Raw genomic sequence first — 11,627 nt, forward strand, 5'->3', positions numbered from 1 at the left:
ACTCGTCGGCGCGAATTTGTCAAAGCCGTTTTGGTTCGGATGCGGAACATTTAAAAAGTAAAAACACTCGTTTACCTGAGGAAATGGGAATATGTCTACACTCAGGAGCTATTTTATCTATCCTTGCTCATTCTGAAACTCCATAATGAACGAAATTCCCCGAAATAGAAAAAAAAAGCTGACTGAGACGTTTGACCGCGGTGAACCTGACATGGGACGATAGTATTCTTTTCTTATCCGTATACGTTTCCAACCTCGTTCCCAGAGTCTCTTTCTTCCCGCTTCTCCAGAGCGGAGTTGATCCGTACCACGAAATCGGGTTATTTACATGTGGTTAAATGTAATTTAAGCTAAGTTAAACGCGAAACAATGCTGGTCAGCAGCCTACCCATGTTTTGGTCATGCGTAGTGGGAGGGGGGGGGGGGGGGTCGGGTCGCGTGGTTTTACAGCTCGGCTTCTGAGGTCAGCTCATTTTCACATGCACTTTTGCCGTTCTACTCTCTTTGGCGTCTTCTCCCTGCCCTCCCTCCGTCTCTGGTAAGTATGAGGTAAGTATCATGGTTCCACTGGGTATGCAGTGTGACGGTGCCTGGTGGTTGCCGCTCACAGGGTTGTCATGGTAACCCTACGCTCTCGGCTTTTGTGCTCGAGGCTTCACTATCTTTCCAGGCACCTTCCCCAAGCTCATCTATTGTTGATGAATTTAAAGTCCCTTGCCTGGTTATGGTGTCAGTCATTATCACTGTGTACTTTTTCCCTTCTTGATTGATCAAAATACTATTACTTACATGACCTGGGCTCCTGACATAACATAAGAAAGATTTTTGACTTCAACCATCACAATAATTATCTTAAAATGTCGGCTATAGGCTCCCCTCCCAACCCCAGATCATACCGGCACACCCCAGTTAGTAGAGCCATCTTTCTTAGGTCTAGGCGTCCCAACTTTTTTGAAGGGAGATCCATTTAAAAGGTCGACGTTTACCCAAATCGAACTCGGCGCGATGTAATCCTACTGAACCTGGAAATAGCTGACCGAAAACATCCGAAACCCCGTCCGCCATTACAAGGTTCGCAAACTCAAGCCCGTGATCAATCTGAAAAGCGGTCTGACTTACGTGCAGGCCCGTGATCAATCTGAAAGCGGTCTTACGTGCGAGTTAGCTTGTGACGTCATATTCTTAGAGGGTTTCATCAACGTTCCCTCAGTTTTTTATGCTGCCTACGAGCTTCCCACCCCCCTTATAAGCTCCCCCCAGTTAAATGGCCACCCAGAGCCCAGTGTTTACGGTATGTAACCATTTGCCAGTGTCTTACAGAAAAAATATTGCCAATATTTTTAAAGGAGCTTATGTCAAATTGGCCAAGTTTTGTCATACTTGTCCAACAATTGCTTTTAATTATAAAACTGCAATCAGTACACCAGTTTATCAGTAGAACTCCATTTTTAATTATTTAATATATACTACAGGACAGTGCCTCTGGAACAATAATTGTTTTTATCTTATAATAAATAATGCATTAAGTGTCCATTTTTGCTTGGAAGAAATAAGAATACTAAGCAAAAGATTCAAATATAATGGCTCCTCTTGCCACAAAATAGGTTTTAAGAATTTTATACAGAAAAAATGGGATAAGAAAGTTTTCGATTACAGTCAACTCTCGTTATAGCGGACACGCTCGGGGCGTCGTTTAGTGTCCGTTATAGTGAGAGTCCGTAATAGCGGGAGTCATTTTCAGTCAACCTTATTCCCAGGGGATCAGGATTTTGTCCGTAATAGCGAGTGTCCGCAATAGCGGGGTGTCCGTAAGGCGAGAGTTGAATGTAAAGGGAAATGTAGACAAAACCAAACACAAAGGAACTACCACCTGACAGCTTTATACGATTTTCAGTGAATGCGAACCCTGAAATTCAATCAACACCCAACGGTTTAAGCTCTTTGCTGCTGCCAAGTCATTTTTGCAGACCTCTCGGGAAACAGAAAATCGCTTCAACCAGGTCAAAGGGTCACGTCTGTCAGTTGTGATAAGTAGTTTTTGAACCATTTTGTTTGTTTCTGTTTGTCATGGTTCATTATGCGTCACTATCATTATGATTGACGGCAGCGAAAAACACAATCAGTTGGATTTTGAATTTCAGATTTCGCTTATCACTGAAAACTGCAATAACAAGTCTTGATTTAAATGTTATCAGGTAACTTCACTTAGCAGCTATGTCAGATATATTCTTTGGTCATCTTACACCAAGAAGCCCAAAAGTGGGACCACTTTTACAGCAAGGCGCCCAAAAGTGTGACCACTGTTAATTTATTCACATTCTTTCGTGCAGATTTAATCCAATCAAAAGCCGTGGATAGCTTGCAGTTGACTTCTGATTGGATTAAATCTGCATGAAAGAATGTGAATAAATTAAAAGTGGTCACACTTTTGGGCGCCTTGCTGTAATTTACTAACATTTTTTCATGTAGATTCAAACCAATCATGAGTCAATTGAAGCTGTCCTTGGCTTCTGATTATAATGACTACATGAAGGAATGTCAATTAGTTAAAAACAGTCATAATTCCAGGCCTCTTGCTGTTAAAAGAGAAAACGACACGTGGTGTAGGTCTCTAGGCAAGATGGCCGTCCAAAAAATGTCAATGGAAGAAGCACAGAAAGTCACACAATTACAGAGATAAACTTACTAAAGCACTACATACAGTGAAGAAAATACTTATTTGGCACTTGAGCCTTGTTAAATTGCAGTACCTTCTACATGCCACAGAAAGAAAAACAAAAACCTTAGCACTACCATTGTTTCCATTCAAAGCTGATAGCTGCTTTGCTAGCTGATCAGATAACCCTTTCACTCCCATGAGAGAATCCATGTTTAGAAACAAAAAACCGGTAACAATCCCAAACATTTATATTTCTGAAGAATTTGGAAAAACAAACCGTAACAGGTTTACATTCCAGTCAGTAGCTTTCAAACGAATGGTAACACAAGAATTCATTCACACAGCTCAAAGTTAGATTTACACACAATGAACCTTTGACAATGGACACCTTCCGTACATCAACATTTCTTGCAAGCACTTCATTATGGTCTTAACCACAACAAACTACATTTTTTAACTCCCTTAAATGGTCACCTCTTGTAATCAGACACTTCCTTTGGTCACAAGGATGTCTTCTTATGAAAGGGTTTGCCTGTAATGAGGTTTGACTCTGGGAGTGAAAGGGTTAATGGTAATTCTCAAAGAACTCCTCTCAACAGATGTGCATTGCAACTGCTTTAGAATTATTCTCACTACTTTCATGTCTAGGAAACTATCCATGGCCTAACTATATCTCTTAGGGCGCTCTCCATTAGTCAGAACTGGCCGGCCGGTGTGGTGTTTTTCTATGTGAAGTGGTCCCTTTCCCACAAGAATTTCCCACAAATCCACCACAACAGTGTATAATCATTATGCATTGATGGATTTGAAAGGACAAATCTGACTAACAAAGGAATTCTGTTCTTTAATATACTGGTCTGGCCAGCCAGTTCTGACTTAGTCTAATGGAAAGCACCCTAAGTCTGACATAATTTGTTATACAAAAACCCTTAAACAAACAAAACAGATGCGACTACTGTCGTGTGAGGAAACTGAATTTGTTATCTAATCATTCTAAACATAAGGATGAGGACAACTTATTTTTGTGTTAGAGATATCAATGCTATGTACACCAGTTGAGAGAGAGAATAATATAATAGAATGGGGTGGCATGTGGATTATCATTTTCTACTAAAGAAAATTTGACAAAACAGGAATGCGCTGTAATTTAACAAGGCTCAAGATGCTTGATTTCAAGACACAGCTAGATTCTACTAGAGCCATAACCAAGAGTCGGTGCTGGCAAAGAAGGAATCATGTCCAGCAAATACTGTCTATCAGAGTCCGATACATAGCTGTGATGATGTTGTGGGTTACGAGACCCAGAGTGATGGTGCTGACTTAAGTAAGGGTGCCATCTTACGTCAGCTTGCTGCCGTGCTGCAGCCTCCAACTCTTGGTGTTGTTGCTGGAGGTGTTGCTGCTGCAGTTGAAACAGGAGAGAGTTGGTGTGCGGCTGATGGTGGTGATACAGCCCAGGTTGAACGGGCTGGTGGTGGTGATGCACAATGGGTTGGTGGTGTGCGATGTGATGACGCGGGGGTGCAGGGGCTAGCTGAGGCTGGGTAGACGACTTTTGGCCTTGGTGATGAGGCTTAGGAGCAATTGATGGGCTGTCATTGATCTTTTGTTCTATCTCTTGCTCTTGCTTAAGAGCTTTAAGGAATGCTGCCTTCAAGCGAGCAGTGTGCTCTGATTTAAGCTCTTTCTTCACATTGACAGTGCTACACTTCTCACACACAGTCACCAATCCTGAGCCACCATCTTGTTTCTTGGTCCACGAAGGTGAGAAATCAGTGTTACAGCGTGAACAAACTTTGGGATTTATTGTTTGTTCCTGCAGTGGAGTGTTTTGTTTACTCTTTGCCTCTTTAGCAGCCATGACATTCACAACAGACTCCATTCCGACCAAAACCATAAAATCCGGGCTACCAAGGCTGGGAATGAATGACCATTCAGGGGGAGGCGGCTTAGGAGGTGGAATCTGAAGCAGGGTTCTCTCCAGCTGTTTCCGTAACGCCATCTTGGCCGCAGCTTGTTTCCCACCAGCACTTTGCTGATGAGAGCTGCTTGGCAAGTGATGTTGAAATGACACATACCCACTACTAGCTGGGAGGCTGCTGACATTGTTTGCTCTGACAGGAGTGGGGCGAACTGGGGCAGGCTGATTAGCTGCTGAGTACACTGGACTGCCTCGGCCTCCGCTGTGAGGGTACAGTGGCGTTGGCTGAATTAAGTTTGCCATGCATGTAACAACATTTTGAAGGTCAGCAATCGCAGAAGACCCAGGTTTTGAGTGAGGTTGGGATGACTGTTGATGCAGGGACTGCTGCTGCACAGCAAACTCCTTGAGAGTCTGTGCGGCAGAACCGACAAACTTTGATGAACCGGTGTTGGAAGACTGTGCTTGGGCGGTACTACTTCCTTTTGGCAGCAGCCTTGGTTGTCCTGTTACGTCTCTTGGTGGGTGAAACGTAGAGGACGCTAACACTGTTGATGCCTTCAGTGGTGGCGGGGGAGGAAGGTTCTGCCCCTTTTTGCTTGGCAGTTGCATGGAGGATTTCGCTGACTGGTTACTCTGTGGAGCAGCTGTTTGTGTTGGTGCTTTCTCAACAACATTTTCTTTCAGCAGTTTTGAGTTACCTTTGACATCATTTTGTGCTGCATGTAACTTCTTTAACAAGAGAAGCTTAGCTTCCTCTTGCCTTAGTTCATTCCTGAGGTGTGCGATCAATTTTTCTTTAGCCTGCAGGTCGTCGTCATTTTCATCAGAAAGAGGTGAATCAGGCCTTGAGCCATCGCTAGTATCACCATTTGTGATAGCAACATCATTCTTTGTCTCGCCATTCACTTTTTTCTTACTTTCCAGAGAGGTCAGTTTTGGTACTTTCAAGAAATCCACAATACTTTCTCTTGCCCTGTGAGATATCACAGGCTTTTTCTCAACACCATTTGCATTAGCAGATGGTGTACTGTCTGTACTACTCTCCTTCTTGTTAAGCTCTTTAACAGAGCTTAAACCCAGCTGGGCTAGAAGATCTTCTTGTGAGATGCATTCATCCGAGTCGGAATCTTTGCCGTCTGCTTGCGGTTTTACAATAGCCTTTTCTGGAGTAGGATTTTGTTCACTCAATTCTGTTGGATTGGATTGCAATTCATTTTTCACAACATCAGCAGAGGAGGTGTCCATCTTGTCTTGCTCTTTTTTCACAACTGGTTCCTTTGTGTCTTTCTTCTGTTCCTTGTCAGAATCGTCATCAGAGGAGGAAGATGATATTACAACTAGCTCACTGTCTTTCTTTGTTGGCCTGCCATGAAAGAATCAAACAATAGGCCTTAATGAGTAAGTAAGTAAAAATATTATAAACATACAGTGTATCAGGGCTTGAATAAGGCCTATTCAGTTGTTAGGGGCAAGTACATTTTCCTATTGGGTATGTAGCTGTGCTGCAACGATACTTTTTTCACAATATGATTTGTACAATACAATACGTAACATTTTATACCATGCCAAAAAAAAATACAGCCAATCAGAATTCAGGAAAGCTGTTGTATATTTGACGGTATTCAACTCAACCTTCCCATTGTGTGTCGCGATTTTATTCTTGACAAAATTTAGCAGGCATATTTTCTATGGCATGGTATAGAATAGTTACACAACACTTTCTCGTGGTATACTTAACAACTATTCAGAAGTGGAGGTGGCTAGTGGTGAATATTTAAATATCCACCACTAACCACCGACACTGAGGTGAATAGTAGTTGAAGTAGAAGACAGTGAGATAAAAATAGCCTGAAAGAATGACTAGTTCTTCTCCTTCAAAGATTACAATTTTCTCGCGTGCGTTGCTTGGAGGTGAATAGCAAAGGATATTCCGAGTTTGAGTAGCCAATCAGCGCGCACCAGAAGCACCATTTACTGTTTTAGTATATGCTAATATGGAATATCCCACTTGTCACTTGTATTTTCTTGGTATAACACTCGCCTAAAGGCTCGTGTGTATACTGAGAAAATAAAAGTGACTTGTGGGATATTCCATAGTATACCACTCAAAGGTTTTTTTCTGTTGATAACTCATTTTTTTTTCCACTTCATCAGCAGCGAAAACCTATTTGCAAAGTGAACTTCACATGAACCGCATGTTTTTGTTTGTGGGCACACAAGGCTGTGTCAGTTGACAACTAATTGTCACATCTTTACAGAATACATGTATGCGATTAGAAGTGACGCAGAATGTAACTTCCATATCCCTCAGTTTAATAAATGGCTATTGAGGGCTTTGACTTGGGTAAAAAGTAATTAAAAACAGTAATTCCTGAATGTTGATAAAGAACATTAATTTTATTTTTTCACAATACTGCAATATTTTGTTCAAATACCGATATTAACCTTTTGTATCTTAACAAAAAAATATTGTGATTCACCAGTGCACCGGTGTATCCTTGCAGCCATATATATGGGTAACTACAGTACCGCTCAAAAGTACCACCCTCTTGCGAGACAAGATTCTCTTTTGCAGAAAGATTTTGCTTTTTTTCATTTTTCGGCTCATGTTTGAAGTGAGAGTAGTGCTTTAAAAGGCGTCTTTACTTCTGATTTTTGATGGCGCTTTCATTCACGTTTTGAATTTTTGATGAAATAAATTCTTTCACGACGCGGAGAGTTTCGATTCAACAGTTTTTCATGCTAGCACGCACGCAACATTTAATGCAAACCTGTGAAGATGTTGCAGTGTAACGCAAGTGCTTTGCTGTTAATTTTCAATTTTTGAGTTGCTTTTAATTCACCTTTTGCATTTGTGATAGAGTTCCACCCAGTTCTCTCGAGTTCGCTAGCACACACATTCATCTCAAATGGAACTTTTCTTACGAGTGAAAAAAGACAAACCAATCGTTGCCAACAAATCAGCAATCTTTCCAATCAAGCAAAAAATTTGAACTTTAGTTGTCTAAACAGTGAAAACTCTCCAAGAGATTAATCATTTTCTCGTAAGATAATTGCCATAATTTATTCCAGACATTTCCGCTTCGTTGATATGCGAGAAACGAGACGAGAGGTGGTAACTTACTTTTGAGCGGTACTGTATCTTTTTGGTTTCACTTGCCTGGTGTCTGCTTATTTTCAAAAAATATGTGTGACAGGAATTTTCAGGCCTTGCCTAGTGTTCTCTATGTGTGCTTCTCAAATTGTTCCATTATCAACAAATAAGCAAATATGATTTTTGGTTTCTTTGTGTTCAGATGTGTTTCTTTATCATATTGACGAATCGGTTTTGATACTTCATCGTTCTAAAAGTTTACACTGTCTCTGGGGGTATTGCACTTTTCCGACAACGGCTTATTACATAAGGACAATAAAGATGTTTTAATATGTGTTGACTCTATGTTTTGGAATAAAACATATTATAAACGCATAACATTTTTCTTCAATAAGGCTTCTTGACAATAATTTACAGTTGACTGTAAAGTAAAACCCCACCTTTCAACTACCCTGTCAATAAGACCACCTTGTTTACAATCATTTTATTTTTTGTCCCAAAGAAGAATGCTTTTCAATCATTTTTTTCATTTCAAAACCCATTTATACGACCATCCGGCAGCAGTCCTATAACAGGGTTCCATTGTACATGTATGTGAAAAAAATAACACATGATACCGCAAAGTTTTGTTTGACCAGTTTTACAGGGCTGCAAATAATTTTTTTCCTGTGAAAGTACAATGTCCTACTGAAACACCATCTTGGTCCGACAAAACAAAATTGTGGTCGGACAGATTTTAATTCATTGTTGCCATAAAATGATTTAAGATCACAAAATTGTCTGGACATCATGTCCGACCACACTTGGGATTTCGTCAGACATTAGAAAATTTTGGTCGGCCAATGTACAATGACCGACTGTTATTTGCAGCCCTGGTTTTATATAAAAACTTATCCCTCTTTGCACAGCTGTATGCCCCAAAATAAGGGTCCCAGGAGCAGATTTCAGAATCCATTGACAAGCTCCTTTTGTTAAGCTGTGCACACAAACAAGTTATACTTGTTGACAAGTCCCTTTGTCCAAAACACGACATACCAGTTCTTACTGTAGGCAAGGAGACTTGTCAAGAAAAAACGTGCCACAATTTGTTGTCATACATGTACAAATGAGCAAATAAGATTTGTCACATGAAAACTGTCAAGGAAAATGTGTTCATGTGTAACTATCTAAATAATGTAGGTATTTTAAACCCTGGTTAGTGACTATTCACGTGTCAGGAACTGCAACATAAAAATGCATGTAAAGAGGGTTCAAACTGATGTTGAAATAAAAGGCTGACAATAACAGAGCATCCTGGTGCGCTGGCATGCATGTTTTGATGTCACAATACCCAGTTCTAGAGACACCGACAACTCTGTGTCCACTTAACTTTTGAACCCAACACATCATTTTTGAGGTGCTGTGGATAATGAAGCACTCTTTGAGAGCACTGATAATTTTCACTTTCATATGGCAAACTTTCCAATGGAAAGAAAAAATAAAATAGATTTTTTTGGATCTAAGTAGCCAATGTTTTAGCTGATTGTCAGCCTTTTTGTGTTGGCATGGAATTAGTAGCCAAGGAAGACGAAAATTAGTTGAAACACTACAAAAGCTAAAGCTGAAGAACAATACAATCAAGATAGAGAAAATTAAGTTCAGTTGTAATGCTTGCAAACCTGTGATGTAAACTTAATTGACTTGGGATAAAATACTACCAATAGACACTCGAGACTTTTGCTTTTATGTTTTAACACTCCATTTTAACGGCAAAGAAATGATCTCTTAAGATCATGATAAATGATTTAAAAATGCGGACCAGCTTTTAGTGATAACAAAAGACTTCAGAACAGAGAACAGTTTGGAATGCAAGCGGCTTCAAGATTATTATGCTTCACAAGTTACAAAACATTTCCCGAAACTTTGAACGATTTCTTTTTCGAATTCTGAATAATCTACTGTCGATAACACATATATGTACATCTAGCAGCAAGCCATGATCATCAAAATTCGCGACAAAAAGCTTCAATGCTTTGTCAAGTCGCGATGAAAGCAAAGTAAAAATTAAAACAGTATGTTGGCTTGCGACGCAGGTGTGAATTATAGGGAACGACAGTCCGAGGATAAACTCAAATTCATGCTGTTCACATAGCAAAGAATCGAGTACGTTAAGAATCAAAGGACGAAAAGAACATTTAAGTGTTCGATAAAACACCTATTTCTTACAACACGTGTCAAATAATTGATGACAGCAAATGGGTTTACTTCTCCCTTCAATCGTTTCACTGGTTTTCAGAGAAAAAATAATAGAATATTTCTTGATTTACTCAGTCTATTAGTCAAAGGAAGTCTCACTTACATTGCTTCATCCTTGTCGACGGACTCGATTGCTTTTTCCTCTAGACTCGTGTCAATCGATTGACCCTGGTTCGTTGTACAACATCTTACATCATCATTTTTCATCTCTTCTTGTTGATCGGAGTTCGGCGATAATTTTAAACGTTTAGAACCTTTTAAAACAGCTTCTGATTCCATACCTAGATAGAACAGAAACAGAACAAGTTAGAACTTGACCTAAACATTCGAAGATCCGACCGAAGTCATTTAGAATTTTGAATCAAAACAAAGGGGAATGATCGCCCATAAATTTGCCGGCAAAATGTCGTGTAGCGGCGTGACAATTTCAGTGTATATTCTTTTTCCCCAGTATAAAACACAGCCAAAGAATCTGTTTACCAAAATGTTGAGAAATAACCATCAGAAATAATCACTAAGAGAGAAATACGTTCTAAGCTTGCGGTATTTTCCAGTGTAGTACAATTTGGCGCCATGCAATATGGCTGACACGACACGAGTACGATTGTAACGGAAGCGAATGACTGCTCCGAAGTGTAAAAATTTTCTGTCGTTATTTCACTAGCGACAGTTATAAACTTAAACCACAAATACCTTGTTATTTAATGAAGTATTTCAAGGACGAAGCTCCACATTCAAAGGATTGTATTCCACACGCCAGATATTAAACGTGACCGGCTCGAGGACGAGGCTGCCACAGAATAATTTGTGCAGCGAATGGTAAAAAAAACTGATTATTTAGTCTGCTTCCAACAACGACGGCGGACAACAAGGGTAGTTTCAATTTCTCTGCTTTGATTCTTGTCGTCGATACGGGCCCTTCTTTGACGGGAAACGCCGTTAAAATAATCGATGAACTTCACGAGCCCACAGCAACTGAAGTTTCTTTCATTCGTCGGCCATGTGGTGTTTTGCAACACAGAACACGACACATACAATGGCGGTGAAGTCTGGTCGCTCGTTGAAAGATATCGAAATTTGTCCTCGATTCGTCGAATATTGCTCTGGGATGAAGCGTGAATCCTCGTGGGAGTTTGTACTCGAAAGTGACAACGAAAGTCTTCGTTAATTTCCTCTTGGCGAGCAGAAAAGTATTTGGGATTTTCAAGCAAAAGAGGTAGGGGCGGGAACATGAAATCAAACGCCACAAACCTTCTGATAGACGTGTGCACAAAAAGTCGTCTCTCACACCCGCTGCGTTGAAACCGACAACCTGTCAATCAGCTGCTAAATAGACCAATCAAAATCTGGAAAACGCTATCAGATCTGCCCGTTGCCCAGGCAACAGAGGCTGTACTGTAAAGGGGGATGACGTAATCAAGTTGACATCCGGGAAAGTGGTCAAACCGGTTTGACAAGTTTGTGTGCAGGTGTTATTGGCAGCACTCGTGACATTTACTAATCCACTTGTGATAACACCTTGTGATTGGTTGGATGCCACTGAGTAATTGTCGGCAGGCAGTAAAAGACCTGATAAACAATCAGTAATCTTTTCTCGCCTTGGGATAAACAAGAAAGTACCAAGGGAGCTTGTGTTGTTACCACTTGTCAATCAGTGCAAGGAAGAGGTACTGCACCCATGGTAGACCAGATGGTACTTTTCGTTTTCTTCATCA

General features: G+C 40.5%; 1 protein-coding gene across 1 annotated transcript; it reads right to left on the minus strand.

Annotated features, from left to right (window-relative positions):
- Positions 1-1,427: 1,427 nt before the first annotated feature.
- LOC144653951 (uncharacterized) lies at positions 1,428-11,271 on the minus strand. Its single transcript, XM_078514086.1, has 3 exons — positions 10,606-11,271; positions 10,016-10,193; positions 1,428-5,946 (listed from the first exon to the last, which is right to left on the minus strand). The coding sequence occupies exons 2-3, from the start codon at positions 10,189-10,191 to the stop codon at positions 3,843-3,845; spliced, it is 2,280 nt and encodes a 759-aa protein (XP_078370212.1). The 5' UTR covers positions 10,192-10,193; positions 10,606-11,271; the 3' UTR covers positions 1,428-3,842.
- Positions 11,272-11,627: the final 356 nt, after the last annotated feature.

The sequence above is a fragment of the Oculina patagonica genome, chromosome 1, assembly GCF_052425735.1.
Source record: "Oculina patagonica isolate OP01 chromosome 1, crgOcupat, whole genome shotgun sequence".
Taxonomy (NCBI): Eukaryota; Metazoa; Cnidaria; class Anthozoa; order Scleractinia; family Oculinidae; genus Oculina; species Oculina patagonica.

What these genes read in the sequence shown, in the direction of transcription:
- LOC144653951 (XM_078514086.1), bottom strand. Translation starts at nt 10,191, where the DNA reads ATGGAATCAGAAGCTGTTTTAAAAGGTTCTAAACGTTTAAAATTATCG. An exon ending in GTCGACAAGGATGAAGCAAT is followed by an intron (nt 5,947 to 10,015) that starts GTAAGTGAGACT and finishes CTTTCATGGCAG; the next exon opens with GCCAACAAAGAAAGACAGTG.